Raw genomic sequence first — 21710 nt, 5'->3', positions numbered from 1 at the left:
CGAATTATATTTCTTTTATTGATTGTTAGCCGAGTTTCTTGCAATTTTAATCGCTTTGCCGTTTGTTTTCAGTCGTTCATAAACATCGGCTTGCAGGAGTACTCAAAATGCCTCGCGTATCAAACGTTTTTTAAGATTACACATCGTTATAAAACAATCAAATAAAAAATAAATACAATAAATTCTTCATTATGCTGAAGCGTAACTCTTTTGACGTTCACTGCAAATCAAAAGTCAAAAGTGAGAATTTTTGAACGGTTTTGCTAAACTCCCACGCGTGCTTCGATGGTTCAGTGGTTCTGAATATTGAATGGGTGCAATTTGTCTTGAAAAATTGTGAAATACTGCATTTTGTCTGAGTTCTGTATGATAAAAACAGTGCCTCATAGTACTGTTTATATCCCCCTGTTTCACCTCAGATGCGATGTATAAAAATTATAAAAGGTTGGTTTACACGCAGCCAGATTTGTTGGCAAGATTTTGTACAGTAAACTTTTTCTTGTCGAACTAAAAACATTCGGCCTGATTTGTTTTCCAGGCCTAATCTACTGCGATCAAGAGCCATTACGGCTCTTAAATGTGATTGAAGATAATTGCTATTATTTGGATGTACATATAAGGCTATCAACTCGATGTAAGACTTTTTTCACTCTAATTTACAATTATTCCTCGAGCCCTAATGGGCTCTGCATGAGTCAATAGTCCAAGAGGCCGAAGGCAAAGGATTTTACTAAAATCACTTAGCCTTAGCTTTCCCTCAAAAGTCACATATGTGCCCTTAAGTTAACTGATTTGTGGATTACAAGTTGATTGTTTGATTTAAACCATAAATTTATCGATGTAAGCTTCGCTTTTAGCCCTGGCTAAATCTATTTAGCAAAATCCAACTGGTGGTCTATTCTGATTGGTTGAGCTACTACTAGGCTATATGTTATAGCCCACTATTAGCGAGAAGCGCCGGCTTTTTTCGCGACAAAAAAGGATTAAACTCTAGCTTTAACCGGCTAAAGTTGTTTTGTCTCGATATTTTTGACCAGCTAGTTGGATTTTACTAAAATAATATTATTCCTCTCGCCTTATGACCTCTGAGTCAATAGCCCATGAGGCCGAACCCATTCGGCCTTCGGCCTCATGGGACGACGGGATGAACGCAAAGCCGAGCAAAAAATTGTCCTTAGAAGCAGAGTCCCACGGGACTATTGCTTGGAAGGGCTTTTTCACACAGTCCCAAGTTCTTTTGTCCTCCATTGTAGAAATATAATAGAGTCAGAGCCAGGGGCACCCAACGTCAATTTTCGGAAAATATCTGTTCGGAAGACGATTTGAGATCTAGAATTTTCGGAACATTTGTTGTAAAATGTCTTGCTTGCCTGCCCCTCCTAGGATTTTTCGAACATCTAAAAAATGGGAAAATTGACCATTTTTAACGGATTTTAACCCTAAAAAGCTCACCTAGAATTTTCGGAAGCCTTTTTTCTAGCTGAAATTTTCGAAAAGGTAAGTTTTGATCCTTATATTTTCGGATCACTATTAGTCTTTCAGCTAGAAAATTTAGAACAGATGAAAAATTTTTAGGGGATCAAAATATGCCTATAGCTACCGTTTAAATACTAAAATGCGTTTAACAAAGCTATGTTTAAGTGGTTTTGAACTATATTACTGTTATATTCTCGTTGGGTGCCCCTGCAGAGTGCATGCCGGTCGAAGTCGGATTAAAATCGCCTGTTAAAATAACCATCGCGTTTGGATGTTTCAAAAGATACGTATCCCCCTATTCCTCTGTATATGTTCACGAAGAGTCGCAGTTTCCGCCTCTCCATTGGCAACTGAATGATAAACAACACCTAGAAAAATTAGCATTTTAATGGCTATTATGCAGTACGTCTTTGGAAGTTTTAATATTGGGGTTCCCCAAAGAATAGCCACTGCCAGTCGTCATCTCAATTTGCATGATATACTTCCGCAAAGTTTGTGATTTTCGTCGATCGGATAGGGATGGCTTTTGCTCAAACCGATAATGTTTTGAGCCCTTATAGAAAGTTTCTCGTTGAACTTTCATCGTACATTTCAGGTAACGATTTAGAGACCTTGAAATTTACTGTTGTAGATTTAATTCCACGCAGGAAAACGGAGTACGCCAGCAGTGGATTGAAGTTGTTTGATATATTGGAACAAGATTTAAGAATATCTCCGGGAAATCTGTTTCTTTTGGAAGATCTCTTCAAAACAATTGGTAGGATGGATCTTGCTTTGAAAGTGCAGTATTTTTCAAAATCGACTTTGGCCGATAACTCCCGCAATAACATAAATGGTAAGTTGAATATTTTGACGATGTTTTGGTGTTTAATCCGGAAGCACATCGCATATCGTGAAGAAGACGAGCCACCACGCTTAAGTTGTGTTCAGTGGACGTAAAAGAACACTGAAGTACAGTTGACTCCCGATAACTCGAACTAGGGAAATCAAAAAAAGTTCGAGTTATCTGAAGTTTGAGTTACTGAGAGTTTGAAGCAAATAACCGGAAATAAGAAAATAAGCAAATGCATGGAGAGGGAATGCAATTAAGCAAAAAAGTATACAGGAATGGACACTGGATTTGAACTGGAGTGACAAAAAAAAGTAAAGACAAAGAATTGACACGGTTACTTTGAAATAAATTCAATGTCTTGGACTTCAGTACACGGGTTTTTTTTTTCCTGACTAATGTCACGCGCTTTATAACATGGCTCGAGTTATCGAAGGTAAAATTATATAGAAATGATCTGAAGAGGAACAAATATTACTTCGAGTTAGCGGGAGGGTCGAGTTATCGAGGGTAAAATTTCAGTAAATGTACGAAGAAAATCTGGGGAAATCGACTTGGTTCGAGTTAGTTGCAATGTTGGAACTATGTTGTCACCTTTCGAAACAATATCACAACCAATGTTGCAACGCTGTGTTTCGCTAAAAATCGTCGTTGCGAGCAAACGTCAAACGCTTGTCATGGAAATGAGGCTGTGTATTTTAAAACTTTGGTAAACATGGCTCAGATGTTCGCACATAATTTATCAGGATGTGTTGAATATAAAATACTTACTAACCAAAAAAGCAATAACCAAAGGTTACAAAGTGCAGGCGACAACAATCGAAAGTCAAAATGCTTTTGATCCAATGCCGCGTGTGCTTTGTGTTGCGTAACTTTCATGTGATAGATGGTTAACAACTTGTGTCACTTGTCAAGGTTTAAAACACTAAAGCATTCTTATTTAAAATGGTAGTTGAGGAATATCTTGATTTTCTGACAATGTTTTTCGCATCCATAGACCTTAAAATGTCACAGGCAGATCAGGTTCTTTGAAAGTGTTTGGAAGATTTGCAACTGAAAGTTCCCTGTGATTGATAGCGGTGTACCCATGATGCCTTAGTAATGAGGTAGTTCTTGTATTAGATCACCTCTTGCTAGAGTGCTAGTATAAAACTTCGTTTTGTTATCACACAGCTATTGTGCTTCAGTACTTACAATCACACATATAATGTTTATTGGGGCAAGTAGGACTGTGAAGATTGAGAGTGACAATAAAACTTTCTTTTCACCCCCCTGTCATTTGTAGGCAATATAGGTTTATATATTCAAAATGATGCTGACGTTACAGAATGAGATATAATTGGTTATTCAGTGGAAGAAAGAGACAATCTTCCCATGGATGAAATAATTATTAATGTGTACCATTCAGCATTGCTTTTTAAATGTCTCTGTAAGCCAGTTGTTACTCTCAAACTCAGAAAACAGTGAACATGCACCTAAAAAATTTCAGGACTATTGATTGTGTAGTGACCAATCACATTTAAGTTCAGGACATGCAAGCAAACCTCAAAACCACAAACTAATTACAGTTTCAGCTGTTTGCGGTTTAGTTTTTTCTCATGACTTATTGGCTTTTTCCTCACAAGTGAACACAATAATATTCCATTGCTATTAGAATTTCAGCCTTTCACAATGACAGTGCCTGCTTATGAGTACAGTCAACTGTCTCTGGGACGGACACCTTTGGGACCGGTATTAAGTGTCCGTCTTAGGGAGATGTCAGGCCATCTTCTAGTATAGAGTCGAGTCAAACAAAGGGAGTAAATAAAGATTAAGGGAGAAACCAGCCTAGTCCCTAGGCGTTCTCTGCTCGGTCAATCCTGGAGTCTACCGTGAGCTGTGTCGTCACCGAGAGATACACGCCGAGAACTCGCCCGCTCTTTCCCAGACTTCGCGCGGACAACGGGTCAAGAGAGAACGCCTATGGACTAGGCTTGGGAGAAACTCTAGGTGTCAGTTTTACAGAGGTGTCCATCTTATAGAGGTGTCCATTAAGAGAGAGTCCACTGTATACAGGATACAGGACTTGTGGCTTCAGTAGGAAAAATGACCTTACAAATTAATTCAGGGCTATTGAGAACTGTAAAGAAATTAAGATTAGGAGATGGCGATTATTATTCATCTACTAGTGAGGTCTGAAATCTGCAGAATGTCTTCTTTGCACTACCCTATTCCTATTACACACATCTTAACCCTTAGATACCCCCCCCCCCCCCCAGTCCCTTGACACTCACAAATCCACCCAGCCCCAGTCATTGTCTTCTTAATAAACATATATTGCTGGTTGATCATTGGAATGGGTGGATTTAGGGGTGCGCCAAGAGGGCTGCACTGCCCCCTCCCCCATTTTCTTAGAAGTTTTCAATTGTATTAGTTTTAAAGAATTTTCAGTAACATAAATAGTAACTATTTTGCTGGCTAAAACATTCTGGCTACCCTCCCTCCCCCCCCCACCCGCTGCTTCATGAATTTTCTGGATCAGCCCCTGTATGGTGATTCACCTAACTATAGTTGTATTGTCAAACAATATATTTTTTCTATTATATAAGCTACAGAGTTTGAAAATCTGGTCACTGATGGCGGTGGTGATGAGGCACCCAAATGCCAAACAGAAAAGTGTGTGGCGAAAAGTGAGTATACAATCTCAGGCCCAGTTCTGTTTTTAATTGTTAATGGATTTTGTCTTTTTTGCATATTGACTTTCCTCCCCAACAAATACTGAAATCTGGAGAATTTGTCTTTTGCAAACATTACCCCTCTTCCCATCAACTTACCCCTTATCCACCCTACCCTCCCCAGATAGCCCACCCGACCTTCAAGGTCGTGACACCAGGAGCACCTGCTGACACCCCACCAGTCCCCAACCGTTTTTAATTTGAACTTTATTTATTAGTTGATCCGTCACTACCTCCCCTTCAACTAGTGAAATCCCTACCCCCTTCCATTTACTTGAGGCCTGAAAATGTTTCCCTTTCGGGCGGAGCCTTCCCGTATAGGCCATTATAGGAAGTACCCATCAGGGTCAGTCGGGTCACTATGGTAGTTGTATGAAGCTGGGGTGATGAAAACCTCTGCTATTTTCGCCGGGTATGATAAGGTTTTAATTATATGGTCATCCTCATTATTTATATCTAGGTGTAGATTTTGAAGATGTGGTCACTGATGGGATTGGTGATGAATCAGAGAGTGATCCTAATGACCGAATGGCAGATTGTGTAGACAGAAGTAAGTATACAATGTCAGGCGGGCCCCGCTACCGCCTTTGCGTTATTTTGCTTGCGTATCGGCCTTCCCTCGCCATGTACCCGAGGAAAAAGGTAACCGAAAGTAAAACGTTTTTAAAGCTTACTCCAGAGTGGATGTCTGATAACACCATTTACCTGTTCACGTTTACTGAGAGAGCAACGACGTCAATTTTCCAAAACGATGACGTCAAGGATCTAGTGGGTGAAAATAACATTGAACTGCTCCTTGCACTTGTGCCACGGACCTCTGGCATACCTTAAGTTTAATTCTTTCGTTTTAGAAGTTAACAGATCAAGGAAATCTAAGGTGCCATGCATTTTCATTATTCTTTTAATGTAAGACATGTAACTATTTACACGTATACCTCAAAGCCAAAACTTCTTTTAATTTCTAAAAATGATTTGTTTCTCTATTGACTGAAAGATAACGCAGTAGCTTCTACGGCCGTCTCAGTAGCAATTCAGGGCGTGTTGTTCAGTGCCCCGCCGGCACAAACCTTTAGAGGAATTGAAGGAGTTCAAGTCACACCAGCAATACCAGTTACACAGAAATCTTCTACTGAGAAAAGTGAAGGTAAGACAAAAAACTTGATATTTGAGAATTTCCAAGTATCAAATGAACTATTGTTTGTAGCCTGTTTTTCTGGAGGGATTGTTATGCCTGGGGTATTTTCTTGGCAGCCGAGATTTTTCCCCGCCGCTGTCCCGCAGACACGCAGGGTAGAACTTTACAGAGCTTTAATAAGGTTATGAAATTTTGATCATACCCCATGCCTTTAATACTTGGCTTGTTGCTTTGCTGAAAAAAGTACTTTTTGATGTTTTAGCTTCATCGTAAACGTCTTCCTAGTAAGCTTTTCTCCGTTCTCATTACAGCGCGCAGCTTGAGATCAGGAAGGTTGGTTTTAAGGAAATACTTAATTCCTCTACATAGTTTGGGTCGACATTAGGATGAGCTGAATAAATTTATCACTACTGCTAGAATTAAACTGATTATGATGATGGCAGTAGTGAACATTGTGACATTATGTCATTTTCATCTCTGAAGATAGCAGTATTAACCAAAACGAAAAATGTAGCGTCGTAAACTCACTATGGAGTGAACATTGTTCGGTTTCATCGATTATCCTTGACTTGTTTCCTTGCTTGACTCACATCAGGTAAATTAATATCCGTTTCCATAAAGTTATGTTCTATATTATATTGTTGCATTTCTGACCATTTGAAAGGAAGGGCGTTGGACATTGTTTGAATTGCAAGCTAAATTTAGAATTTTAGCTGAAGAGCTAACGATATCCCCCTTTTTTCTATTCCAGGCTCCTCCCCTGCTGCGTCTACTTCCAAGAGGTCAGCTCCTGCGCCTGCTCCTACGCCTGCTGCTGCCCCTGCTGGCCCTGCCCCTGCCCCTTCTGTTGCATCAGATGCGTCAGCACAGGCAGGGCAAGGTCGCCTTCAACATGATTCCATTGCTGGACCACCACCTACGCGATATGTCAATTATCTTGCGTACCAAGGATACTCAGTGGAAATCATTGGTGGAAAGCACTATAAAACACCTGATGGAGAGTTTGTGGAGATGAAGAGCGGCACACAGTACAAGATACATGTCAAAAACTCCCATGCCTATAGTAAGGATGCATACGTACATTAAACCATACATTCCAATCCTATAATCCTGACGGTTTTTATGGGTTAATCCCGGTCTCGAACTTACGTTTTGAAGAATGCCCCTTGCAGAAGCTTTAGATTCAATAATTATCCGACCACCATTAGTTAAAAATAGTGAGATTAAGCGGGATAAAAACTGAAAGTGATACGATAGAAATACTATTGAGATGACACTGACGTCACCTTACTAATAGGCATGTTCACTCTATACCGAATAACTTTCTCGTACCGACACCACAAAGCTATAGTACTAATTTACATACCTATCCGATATGCGACTCTCCACTCAGTTTAGAGATCGAAGCGGCCCAAATTCGCTCCGTTACAGAAATCGCGCCGAAATCACCGTTCTTATGTGTGAATAGAAACCCGATCCGGTATCGGTTTCGTGCCGGTGCAAGAGCTAGTAGCTATCCGGTATAGATGAACACAGCCTTAGGTTCGCTACGTTGCCAAAGGCAACCGTCGCAAAATAAAAAGGCCATTAATGTTTTGAAGTTCTTGATATATTCTACTCACAGCTGATATTTACATGCAAGGAGAAATACAGCAAAAACACTGCCGCATTTCGGAAGAGATTTTAGATTAAATGAAAGCAGTTTGACGATTTAAGCTTCGTCGACTGTAATACATTGAACTTGGTCCGCGCCATGATCTACGGATATTTTTTTATGGTTAACTTAATGTTCGATCTCTGTCCTTCGCAAAGGTTGCAACTTAGACGTATCCATAGATGGCTATGACGTTGGAGGCTGGGTTGTATATGGAGGACAGGAGTTAACGATAGAACGACCAGCTTACGAGGCTAAGAAGTTCACTTTCTATCGCGTAAAAACCGCACCCAAAGAAGCTGGTATTGAATCTGGCCGGGATGAAAATGGTCTCGTAAAGTGTGTGTTTACACCAGAAGCCTTCCTGGACATCTCAGTTGCTATTTATGGCTTACCTCACCCACTGGAAGTGAATATTGCCCCAGACGCAACGGTTGGGGATTTGAAACGTCAAGTACAGAGTCAGCTAAATGCTGCCAACGATCCCGATCAACTTCTTGTTCTCAATGACAAAGTGTTGCCAAATTCTTCCCGTTTAAGGTCAGTAATTAAATGTAAAAATTACGCAAAATGCACACGAGAGGCCTTGTCATAATGACAATATCTAGCTAGTAGAAGCTGTGTATTTTTTTCATCAGGGCAGAAACGGCTGCCGAGTTTCTGTCCACCAAGGTCATGGAAAATTCCAAGTTTTAAGCCATCCTTTTTTGGCTGCGAATTCGTTGCGTGTTTGGTAAAGGCGACTAAAAACAGTTCACATTTTTATTCTGCTCGCAGTAAAGTAATCAGCTTTTTTTTTATTTTTGATGGTTTGTTGTTTTTAGTTTGTTTGTAGGTAAATCAAACCAAATACATTTGGTAGATTTAGAAATTTGAAAGGGATTTTTGCCGGAATTTTAATAAGACATTTCGATTTGGCTATGTGATGTTAATTATTGAAAACACAGTCAGCTGGTTCTAAAGTGGTCACCGTCGAGACCGATACACAGATTTCACGTCCGTTTCAGTGAGGTATCTTCTGCAGTGATGAACGAAAAGAGGGACAAAATGAAGGCAGGGACCTATTTGTTGTCCGTTCTAGGGAGGTGTGCTTCATATAAGGATGTCCTTTAAAAGAGAGTCGTGATTCAAATAGAACATAACAGGGTCGATAAAACCATCTGGTAGCTGAGGCAGTCATTGGGTATGGCCAAGGAGTTGAATTGTCTTGGAATTGCCGCGAACTTGAAATCCAGCCAGCAATTAGAGCAGGATTTGAACTCGAGACCACCGCCTACTACTCGGCTTCGCTATATACCTCCAATAGGCGAGCGCGTTCTTTTCATGAGGCTAGATGCTAAGACCTTCAACAGAGGGTTATCGATCGGGCAGTTTCCAACTGGCTCTCTTGCTAAGAATTAATTTGGATGTTTTAACATTAATAGTAGTAGTAGTAGTAGTAGTAGTAGTAGTAGTAGTAGTAGTGATTACAGAACTTTCTTAACGTGTCAAGAAACTCTAGCGCATGGCACTAATTGGTGACACAAAAATAAAAATAAAATACATATATAAATAAATGAAAATCAAATATTTAAATAGTGTTAAAATAATGTTAATATAGAACAGCAAATAGTAAAAACTTGGGAGGTTAAAAATCTAAACGTATTTACACGTAAAAACAAGATGTATGTACATGATACATTTTGCTTTGTAACATAGGGTCTCAAAGTTAATTACTACAAAGCATGCAATTTCTACAGCCATCCTCGAATAAGGCAGTCAGGTCTGTTTTCCTAATTTTAGTCTTAAATTTGCACAGACTATCCTCGGCACGTAATTCCTTTGTAAGTTTCGACCATACGAAAGGGCCATAGTATCTTAATGAATGCTTTCCATATTTAATCGTATCAAAACGAGGAAGACTGAAATCCGAATTTCTTAATTTTTTTCTTGTTATATTATATTATAAATAGCTACTTGGTGAAATCGCCTGGAAACTTGAGAAACCTGAGATTAGTTGATGCCGAATTGGAGATAACAGTCGAGGTATCGTCTAGTGAAAGATTTCCGGTAAAGCTACGACCAAGCAAAGCGAATGTCATTGATTTGATGAAAGTGATAGAGGAGAAGCTTGGAATTCTCGTAAGTGACCAGGAAATCTACCACGGAAAAACCCGACTGTCAGACGCACCACGGAGAAGCCTTCCTTCGAAACTCATCTGCAGTATACAGCCAAGTGTAGTTGTGATTGTACCATACATCACTATAACCGTCGAGGACATGGAAAGTGGCGATGGTTGCATAGTGAAGGTTGATAAACGAAAAACTTTAAAGAACCTTGTGAATGAAATATCACTGTGCAAAAACATGTCAGAAACTGAAAAAGCCGCCGTTACATTTTATTTCAAAGGAGAAGGACTCTGTCCTTCCGAAAATGACCAATCCTTATCAAGCCTTGGCTTTGGCAGTGGTTCCAAGATAGAAATGAAGAGGTGAGGGTATTTGGCATAGACACGGCGCTGATATTTAAGAGTCGCAAAATACCACAGTTTACTTTCCTTACATTGTGTTTTTCTAACTTCAGTCGAACATCCATATGCGACAACTTCTCGTAAGCGACCAACTCTCACGAAAGGTCACTTATCTAAAGTTAGAATCAGTAAACGTCCGCTACCTCTTTACATTTTGGGCGGTTTGTTAGGGGAGGTTTAACTGTACTTTATGAGCACAATAAGAAATATGACTAGCTATAGCTCTCGCTAAGTGCCAACGAGTAAAGATTTTACCTATATGCGCGGGCTGTTGAATTTTTTTAGAAATGTCATGAAATAAAGTAAGTGATGAAAAACAGTGAAAATAGTGCAATCTTGAAGCAAGAGGCACCTGAAGACCAACTCATGGCCGTACCAGTACCTCGCGCATGCGCACAACCATACCACGCGGGCAGTGGCAGCTACAGACAGCTGTTTCACCCCATTGGGGATCAGCAGCTTGAACAGGGAAAGCATGTCTCAGAAAAACCCCTTACTTCAAGCCGAAGGGAGTGCAGAGCAGTCTATCAAGTGCCAGCTCCACACAACACATGTGGGAGCTGTTGGCTGGGAACCGCACGGTAGTTCTCCCACGACATGCGCGGGGAAGGCGGATCATGGGTTTGGTGTATGTGTGCCCCTTGCTTTAATTTGTCTTTTGAAAAAAGCAAACTAACCTGTTCTACTGCATAAAGAATTTGAAATCCCAACTTTACGCATCAAATTTTTCGAGATATTGAAGTTCGTGTTTTTGTCCGAAGTTGCGCACAAGTCATTTTGCGTAAAATTTAGTGGTCTTATAAGCAAACTTAAAATCCTCGAAAAATCATGTTGTAGTCCGCGAATATTCATCGTACAGACTTATATTTGGTCTCTTTTTAAAGCTAAAAAAGTTTATGGTGCGCCAATGAAACCTTCCGAATTATTTTGCTTCAAAGACAAAGAAAAATTTGCTGCGTTACTGTTTTTCTTAGCGGCATGCAATAAAAAATTTCAGCGGGCAAATGCGACAGATAACGCGTAGGATGGAAATGATCCACCCGACGATTGGTTGAAGACGGGATGAGCACGGGACTCAAAAACACGCACACGACTCGTGGATTCTCTGATCTGTATCACGTAACCAATGACATTCACAGTGCATTCTCTGTGCTGCATTACGTCATAGTTGCCTTACATTACTCTATGTTATATCGATTCGAGTTTTTTTCTGCCCCTGGAACAATCGCGCACGGCTCTATTAGGCTGCCGCCTCGCAGCCACGCGTCTTCACGAGTCTGCTCGTTGGCAGTAATATCACTTACCTCTATTTCTTATAAAATCGCTTCAAGTGAATTAAATAACTTGTTTCACTTAATGTGTGATGGATAAGAACCTATTAAGAGCCTTATAATCAGCCTGAATTGTGAAAAACTACCCCATAATATAAAAACTTTGGTTTTTTAATCATTTTTTTAAATTTACGCTTAACTATTTTAATCACAGAGACACTTGAACAATTAACGTCAGTAAATTGCCACTGATCTGTATATGTAAATAGCGCTATAGAAGTAATAAATCATTATTATTATTATTATTATTAAAATTAACTTTGAAAATCATCGAGCGGTTAGACACCTAACAACAGTTAATTGAAGTTTTTAATTTGTACTTACAAAATATGAACAGAAATTCATGTGATTAGAAATGTCTGTCGTACGCATTAGGTTTGTGAGAAGTTCCGAAAAAGTGAATGATGATGATGAAAAAGAAGCCAAAGGGTCATTGCTTCACTTAATGGAACACCCTGAGGGACAACTGAAACGCAATGGAGACCATTTGAAAGGTATAGGTATTCCTAACAAAAATAATTCTTATTTCCACAAAAATCTTATTACTTTAAAACAAATATCAAACTATATGATATTCATGAAATAAATGTTCTTCTTGAAAGAATGAAAGATGGTAAATCGCTCTCCAATTGAGTTCTCTGTAGCTCAAGGGAATAGAGGGCCTGCCCGGTGTATGGGAGGTCGTGGGTTCGAATCCTGTCGGGACTAGATTTTTTCTTTGTCCCATGCTCGTGACATGCTGATCATTTCATTTTCATATTTGTTTCACCGAGCTTAAAATTTACCATCCTTCATTCTTTCACCACACATTGCGACATCGACATTGCTGATCCTAGCAGTATGCAGGACGCGTGTCAAATATGAACCTAGTATATGGCCTCGCTCTCCATGAGTTCTCCGTAGCTCAGTGGATAGAGTGCCCTCCTGGTGTTGAGGAGGTCATAGGTTCGAATCCTGTCGGGGACTTAGATTTTTTTCCTCGTCCTACGCTCGTGACATACTGATCATTTCATTTTCACAAATGTACTTCTTATCACACAGAAATGCGACACTGTGAAAAAGAAGCTGAAGGGTCAATTCTGTGGAGAATCTGGGAAAAAGTTTCTTCTCCATTTGCGGGTTAGTACATCTAAAATCTGACTAAAGTGCGCGAGTACGGTATTTTAGTTTACGCACGAGTTGTTGACACATCAGAAATCGAAAGAGTGAGCACAGCGTACAAGTGAGATTTCTGATACAAAAACGAGTGCGTAAATACCGTACAAAACACTTTCCATGTGGTATTGTGTTTGTTAACACAGTCTTTTATTTGAATCTTTTTTTTTAATTAATTGATAAAATTTGCCGCTAAACATTGAGTGACAAGGAAATTGACGATAACTATCAAATACTAATAGTAAAAATTATAATGAGGTTGAGGATGAAAGGTAAAAGGAACTACCACGAATCTTAAATTTTTGTTCCAAAACTATAGTTAAAAATTTGGAAACAAAAAAAAACTGAAGGACAAAAGATGGCTTCTATTAAAAGTACAACTTAAAAAAGACACTTTGTCACTTCCCATGATGGACTGCAGGCATGTTAGAATTTTCGTGGTCCACGAATTTCCATTGCGACACCAGAATCAACTTTTGCTTGCAGAATCGTTATTGGGCTGCCTTTGACAATGCCCAAGCTACAAGTGGGCCTTGTTGTCTGTGCAGCAAAATGACAAAATGGCGGAGGGAACACGTGTTTCGCCCCCCCTGCGATGGAGACAAATCTTTTTTTTTTTATTTCTGAGGGGTTGTTTGGGTCATTTGAAACATAAGCAAACAGACTTTAGAAAATTATAAATTAAAGTCATCATAGATGATAAATTACTCCTTAATTTTGGCGCGAAATTTCAGCGTTAACTTATAATTTCACATCTGAAACTACAAAATTGTCATGGCAACGTTCCGTACGTCTCAGGGCTGTAAAAGATGGGTTAGGAAGCCTAAACACGGAAGAGCACATTAAGAAGGATCCTATCAGGTATTTTGTCGAAAAAGTCTTACATTCTGTACTTATTTTGCAAATAATACCGACGAGACCGCTTTTAGCTTAACACCTTTTATTTTTGACTTCAGCAACTACTCCAGGCGTAGTCTTTATCGCGTTCCAATTTTGTTTTTGGTTTTAATAGATTTTTACATGTCTATTCAATCCAAAGCCATCAGTTGCCAGGCATGTCTTTCCTTGCAATCTCGCTCAGACTGGAATTGTCTGGAAGTCCAATGCAATGAGGTACATGTTTTAAAATACATGGGCATTGAAGTCCTCCAGATCACTGTCATCTCAGTTTCTTAAACTTTTCACCGAATGACTTAAGTCTTTTCCATAATAATAAGCAATAGTAATCGATAACAATCGATAAACAAACCATTATCGATGTCTATCGGAAATCGATATTAATCGAAGTTACAACTTTTTTCTTTGTCGATTTGTATCAATTGATATCGGAAATCGATATTAATCTTCGATTGATGACGATTACTATCCATTTTTATAGATAATCGGTTCCTGTGAAAGGTCTGAACCCAGGAGTCATTTCAAAAGTAGGTTGAGTTTGATCGTCCGGGTGAGAGTAGTCCTGAATAGGACTGCTGTTGACAGTGACTGACGTTTCGACAACCTGTGCGGTAGTCATCTTCAGAGTCAAAGTGACTTGTATCACGTCAGTTGATGTTATTATACTCTGGTTATTGAGCTGATTGGTCAATTACGTCGCGATGTTATTGGTCGTCAGTCAGTTAAGCCGTGATGTTATTGGCTATGAAGACGCGTAATGTGATTGGTGCGTTTCGATCCGTCTATTGTCACAGTCGGGTTTTGTAACTCAAAACCTTTTCTACAATTATTTCGAGAATTTGATTACTGGTCACCTAATAGAGGGTGGCCGTTTAAACCGCTTTATGGAGGATGTCTTGACTTGGCTCGTAGGATAGGATGGGAGCATGTTTTTGACAAGACTTTTAAAGATGAATGGTCAGAACGGGCTCGGCGGTTAGAAGTATTAGATGTGTCCGGTAAAATCTTTCAAGTACGCGGGCTAACAGAATGGCACAGCTGGCTTTCAGTTTACTCTCTAACACGCCCATGTACCTTATTGGTACTCAGTTTTGCGGGTACTTCAATTTGCAATTTTGGCGAGACAGTATTTTGGCGGGGTGTTATTTTCGCGATATAAATAGGAAAATATGAAAAAGGGCATTAAATTTCGCGATTTAAGCATTCTCAATTTCACTATATTTCTCAAAAAGTCTGAACATTTGCAAAAAATGTAAAAGTTTCTTGATAAACTTGTACAATCAAAACGCACATATATAATTTTTTGCACGAACCTAGCGATTCAAATGATGAAGCTCCACTCTCTACTCCATGTGTGACATCTTTGCAAATTAATGTTATTTTACAACCGAAGGTACAAAATGGAGTTTACCAGTAAAATGTGTCGATACATATCCTTTGTATGTTGTTATTACATCTTATTAATTTTTTCTTTGATTTTGATTTATATGGGTATTAATTTTATATTCATATGGGTATTAATTTTCGCGAGGATTATTGTTCGCGGGTCTTAAATAATTTCGCGATTTTTTTACAATCGCGAAAAACGTGAAATTAAAGACCCACGAAATTAATTACCAAAGAGGTACACACTTTATTGAGGGTATTCGAAAGACTAAAAAAACTCCGCATGTCCAACCCAACTCGGACTCAGGCCCTACGCTACATACAGACTGAGCATTAAACTTAATAAAGCTTAAATTATATCACACATCATTTTTTCAGAATGGCTAAAAAAATAAATATAAGCTAAGAGTACTTAGCGATATAAAGCAAAGTGATGGAAGTTGCTTTAATTAGTGTTTTGATAATGTTTAAATAACATTTTCGTCTTTCTTTTATTTTTTCATGTTGAATTTCCAGATCGTGCAACAGGAACTGGAAAAAATGGTAAGCAGCATCTCCGGCGTCTTCTATTTCTTTTTCTGTTAAAGACCTTATTGCCTCAGTAGGTGTTAAAAGATGACGCAGAACTAACTGGAGTAAACCAGTAAATAGTAGTAGATAATCTTGCAGCAATTTGCAATAAAGCAAAGTATATCAGTAGGCATTAATGTTTGTTGATGTTTAAACAACATTCGTCTCTTTTATTTTGTCTTCTCACCTTGGTGTTCAGTGAATCTGACAGATGACAGTAAATGACGTCTCTGACTTTTCTTTTTATGTGCTTCAACCTCAGTTGATGTAAAAGAAAAAAACTTTGCAGAACTAACTAGTGTCTGTCTCCCGTCTACATTTGAATTTAATATCGGGCAACTTTGTTTTTACCAGTGTGGTTTATCCAAATCCTTACTGCAACCTTCAATTTAACCTGATAAAGCTAAAGGCATAAAAGCTAATAAAAAGCATTTACCATCCTTGCCCCATATTTACTCCCCAGTTTTTGCATTTTTGCCTCATATTTTGAAAGGACCAAGTTTGTGCAAATCCATTCCTCCAGTCGTCCAGTATGCGCAATTCAGGGGAACTCGGAAACATGAAGAGAATGCATTGTTTAAAGAAGGGTCTTAATATTAGTTTACTGATTGTTTTCACGGGAATTTACAAGAGGGCAAAACTGCAAACTGTCATGTTTTGGCAACACCGCTTTACAAGATTACAATTTTGGGCCACAGATTTTTCTACCCTTTGCATTTATTTCAAAAGATATTTGTGGAAACGACCACCTAGTTTGGTTTTCATTTTAATCTTGAATTCCCCTAGTGATGTGGGAATCTCTAACCCTAACCCTAACCAAAACCGCTAAGGTAATACTAGAAGGGGATGCCCATATCACTAGAGTTTTGGGAATGGGGATGCCCAAAACGCGGGGATGTCCATATCACTGTAACACCTCTGGGAGCCTGGATCAGGCTATTCACTGCGTTTACCCATTAAACCAATCAAGACGCGTGATATATCTTTGTTATGCTTTTAATATCGGATGGTGTTAGTGGTATGTTGATATAATATTTTCGTCTTCTTTCTGTTCCCTTTTCATGTTGATGATCAATGAATATAGTAGAACGCCGACGTCTTACTCAAGACGAAGGTAAGTAATGCCACATTTTCTGTTCTTGCATTGCTTGCCTCAGGTCATACAAGAAAGGTACACAAAAACTAACCAGTCCTGTCTCTACTCCCATTTGCATTTTCAACGAATAATGCACAACGTTCCTATTCTCTACTCATTTACAACTCTGTAAAGCCTGAATTTTTATACATTGGCGTGTAGCAAAACTAAGTAGTGCCCGTCTAAATATTTCCGTCTATATTTCAATTCAGCGTGGAAAACGTTATTTTGTCAGTGGATTGTCTATCTTTTGTGCGACTATACCATTGACTACGAATTTAACTAAAGAATACTACATTTTAATACACAACCCTGATTGCCATCAAATGAAAATAAATTAATAGAAGTTTGCAATAAAGCAAAGAATATCCGCTATTAATATGTTGTTTATCAGGTTAAACAAAGAGAATCGAAGTTGCTTTTAGTTTTTTGTTCATAAACATTTTTTTTTCTTTCCATGTTGATGATAAAGCGTAAATAATATATGCATCGGAACTGTGGCCTCAGTTCAGTATCAGTCAAGGTTAAACGATTAAGCAAAACTATAATTTAGTGTCTTTGTCCAGGATAGCCGGTTCACAGACCCTCTATTTTCTCTTCAAAGTCCGCGAGCGCGAGTAATAAAAAACAAAAACCGTGGAGGGATTTATCCCCCTCCGGCGAAAGAGGGTAGGGGTGAGGGAAGGTATTTTCGAAAAGAACGGAAAGAAAAATAAAGCAACGTCTGTGTACGGGCTATGTCCAAAACTCAATACTGAGGAACTTTGCCTAGCATTGGCTAATTCCCTCGCTTATGACTTGTAACAGAAACAAGAACAAATCTAGGGTTTGATTCACTTTACTAAGAAGCACATGTACCCGAGCGTCGTATGTCTGCCGAACGGGCCTATCGGATCCAGCTCGGCTAATTCCCCACGGTATACTACATCCTGCCTCATAAGGTCAGGTATCAGTCATTCTAGAGGCAGCCTAGAAGCCCTAATGTGGCAAGCTGTCAGCTCCTGATATAGGGACCTACGCGGAGCAGGAGACATACAGCTAGAAACTGTTGGGTATGTGGAGATGTCCTTAAAACATGGCCAAAATTTGGTTAAAGAGAAAGTTTACTGGTACACCCAAACTACTTCTAGGCATTCCCGCTTTTCACCATTTGGGACTCATTCATGATATCCCAGGAACGTACACTATAAAGGCTATTGAAGTAAAGGTACCCCCACCTCCTCTCCGCTCGAAAGAAGATGTTTTAGAAGTCTACCCAAACCTGTTTAATGGGCTTGCAAAGCTGAATGATGATGCAAAACCATTATGCCATGACCTCCTCCCGGAGAGTACCCTTACCCCTCATAGTAGTTGTCCCATGGCCAAATGGGGACATACGGATGTATGTTGGTCTAATTAACAAAGTTACACCAAGCAGTTAAAAGAGAACTGTACCAAATTTCTACTCTAAGAGTACAAAGTACGCTTGGAATCATTGGGCAAGGCGCAGTGTACTCAAAATTAGACGCCAATTCTGGATTCCATCAATTATCTCTAGTTCCAACAGCCATAAGCTGACAACCTTTATTACACCTTTGGAAGGTTTCAGCTACCACAAGGTATCTCCTCAGCTCCTGAGTATTACCAGAAGCGAATGATGCAGGTATTGAAACGCTTACATGATGTTAAATGCCTGGTTGATGATATCCTGGTGATAATGTTCGTAACCAAATAGAGCGTGATGAGCGACTAACCGCTGTATCGGATCGTCTACAGGAAGAAGCTTTACTTTATGGAAAGTGAGCTTACTCTGTTTCCAAGCTTAAGTACCTTGGACAGATTATTGATGGGCAAGTAATCCAAAATGATCCTTCCAAAGTTCAGGCCGTTGTCGACTTCCCGAAGCCACGTGATGTAGCTGAATTTCGATGGTTCCTTGGCGTGGTAAACCAGCGTACGAAGTTCTGCCCGAATTTGGCTGTGCATACCAAACCTCCGAGAGATTTGCTCAGGACTAACACTGCATGGTTGTGTGGCCCACATGAAGTAGATCCCTTCACCTGTCTTAAGAAAGAATTGGCTTCCGAACTCGTCTTGTCGATTTACCATCCAGAGTACGAAACTATCATGTCTACTGATGGCAGTGGCTACGGATTAGGCGCTGCCCTTCTCCAGTTGCAGCCCACGGGTGAACTTAAACCAGTCGCATACGCCAGTGCGTCCGTGACAGATACCGAATGCAGATATGTGCAAATCGAAAAAAAAACATTGCTGATTAACTTAATTTCTAGAACATCGGGTTACCAACGGTAAAAGTGCAGACAGACCACAAACCGCTTGTACCATTGTTCACGAGAAAGCTAATTGACGAACTCCCACTAAGAATTCAAAGGTTCCGTATGCGGGTGATGCAGTTTAACATAACAATGGAACATGTCCTAGGAAAACTAATCTGTACTGAATAACATTTCTTTGTAAACGCTGTCATGGTAACATTACCAGCCGCACACCAGCGTTTGGACGAAATAAGGCGCGAGTTAAAGAAGGATGACACTTTGAACTGAGTTGTTATGCAGTATGTCTAGGAAGGATGGCCTACTGACAAGCGTTAACAGTGCGGACCAGTTGGAAAATACTGGAATGAGTGAGGTAACCTTAGCACCTGCAACGACTTACTCCGGAGGAAGAAGATTAGCCATTCCAGAAACCCTCAGACAGAACGTCCTCAGACATCTACACGATGGCCACCAAGGTATTAATTACAAACACACGTAAAAATGCAGCCTTTTCCGTCTGCTGGCGTGGACGTTTTCGTAAGATCGAGAAGATTGTGAAGAACTGCGACATGTGCACTAAGTTTTAAACACAAAAGATCGATCCCATGAGGAGTACACCTTTTCCCAATAAACCATGGGGAAAAGTTGCAGCAGACTTCTTTGTCCATAAAGGTCACAGTTACCTGTTTGTGGTAGATTACTATTCACGCGACGTTGAAATATGTCTTGTATCTATAAGTGTCAAAACCGCTGAGAACATCGATTCTGCGAATGAAGGAAGTGTTGTGTTCTGTGGACATGGTGTATGCGACTCCCTTATCACGGCCCTCAATTTGCATCCAAACAATTTAAGACGGAATCCATTAGGAATTTGTGTAATTTTAATTTTCAGTAGACAAAAACCTTGTACCAGAATAATTTAAACAATATCGCATTCTCTTTTACACTTTTTCATGGCTATAGAGGTATAACTAGTTATCTGTAATAACACCAAAGGTAATTTCTCATAGAAGCCTGAGAAAATAAATGTCATATTTCAGACGAAATGTGAAAACACAGATAAAAGTCTGAAAGTTCATGTGTAAGATGTCATTTTGTGAAGTTTAAAATTTGTTTTCACGGGCTCCCATAATAAAATCTCTTTGGTGTTATTACAGATAACTAATTACATCTATATCCCTTGAAAAATGAGAAAAAGAATGCAATATGATTAAAATTATTCTGTTACAAGGTTTGAATTTTAAAATTAATCAATTTCCTGATGGATTCTGTCTTAAAGAGGTTACAGCTCTATGGCGGTTCGAACATATTTCATCATCCCCACTGTATGCACAGTCCAATGGCGAGGTCGAGGGGGCAGTAAGAATTTAAGAAGCCTGGCAGTCGCAGCATTTGACCTTGTATACTGCTCCCTGTCTGTCCTCCGGTTTGTCTTTGTCCTTGACGTTAGTAAGCAGTCGTCGTAAAGTGGTTATTAGTTTGTGTGCAACACGTATATTGTAAGGTTGTAATATACATGCGATAGTTTCAGAGGTGCCTCTGATGTACGGTATAGTCGCTGTCGTAACAGGGCCAGAGTGGACATTGGTCTGAGTGTTGGAACAGTGTTACTGTGAGTGATCCGTCTAACAAAGTCCGTGTTGTAATTGTTCTTACTAAAAACGTTGTTAAGATAATCAGTCTCGTCTTGTAGGCTGTCCGGTGAGTCGCAAACTAGTTGCGCTCGTCTCGTCAAAGTCCGGATAGTAGTAGCCTTGTGAGAGGTCGGGTTGTAAGACTGGGCCGGGTTAAGTTGTTCAACGTTGGGTTAAGATAACCCTGGGTTAGTGCAAAATTTGAAATCAGATATGAAAGCTTAGAAAGCAAATTCAGTTAAATTCTCTTTTGCCTACAATTTGATGATTGCCCACTCTCACAAGAATAGAGAAAATTGCTAGAGAAAATACTTTGATGAAAAGAAAAACAGACCCGGGTAAACATTTAACCCTGGGTTAGCGCTAATCGGCCTTTGAACTGGGCAACTGGTCTCTGAGTAATCGGTTAGTATGTGTCGGTTTCTGTAAATAGTCGTTTGTAGTTTGTTGTTGTCGCGAGTGACCAAGCAGTCTGTGGCTCTACTTGAACGTAATAGAGCGGGCTGAATTATATATATATATATATATATATATATATATATATATATATATATATATATATATATATATATAACAAATCGAGGTAATTCACCGTTGGATCCAGAACAGTGCTCAACAATTAAGGAGCGGTTTAACAGTAAATAGACTACTCAATATGAGCACGTAGTCTATTTACTGTATATATGTTGTGTAAAAAAACGGTACCGTAAGAAAGCTGTTTTTTTTACACTAATATATATTTGTAAAAGGACAGCTTTTTTACAAAAATATATTTTGTAAAAAAAACGGTCATATTCTAAATGTTGCTGGCGAATTCAGCTAATGTTCATATTAAAGTTGTGTAGCCTTTACAAGTGTTTTCTGCCTTACTTCTCGATCTCTAAAATAAAACACGCATTGCTGTACGTTACAGACGCCTTTATAGTCCCTAATTCTTGAACGAATCGGCTGCTGTTTTTATGGCCTTACAAGTTGCTCTGTGTATTGCAAAAATTAGACTAACAAGCGAGTGTATGCACGCTTGTAGCT

The 21710-nt window shown here is 39.3% G+C and overlaps 1 protein-coding gene across 1 annotated transcript in view; it reads left to right on the top strand.

The window, feature by feature from the left end:
- Positions 1-1946: 1946 nt before the first annotated feature.
- LOC140929174 (uncharacterized) overlaps positions 1947-21710 on the top strand; it is a 203655-nt gene continuing 183891 nt past the window's right edge. Inside the window, exons 1-8 of the mRNA XM_073379041.1 lie at positions 1947-2311; positions 4894-4974; positions 5480-5671; positions 6014-6163; positions 6906-7217; positions 7967-8348; positions 9761-10279; positions 12025-12064. Of these exons, the coding sequence (XP_073235142.1) occupies positions 1996-2311; positions 4894-4974; positions 5480-5671; positions 6014-6163; positions 6906-7217; positions 7967-8348; positions 9761-10279; positions 12025-12064 (1992 nt within the window). The 5' untranslated portion in view covers positions 1947-1995. The remainder of the gene's footprint in view (positions 2312-4893; positions 4975-5479; positions 5672-6013; positions 6164-6905; positions 7218-7966; positions 8349-9760; positions 10280-12024; positions 12065-21710) is intronic.

The sequence above is a fragment of the Porites lutea genome, chromosome 2 (assembly GCF_958299795.1).
Source record: "Porites lutea chromosome 2, jaPorLute2.1, whole genome shotgun sequence".
Lineage (NCBI taxonomy): Eukaryota > Metazoa > Cnidaria > Anthozoa > Scleractinia > Poritidae > Porites > Porites lutea.
This window is presented reverse-complemented; position numbering and strand designations above follow the sequence as displayed.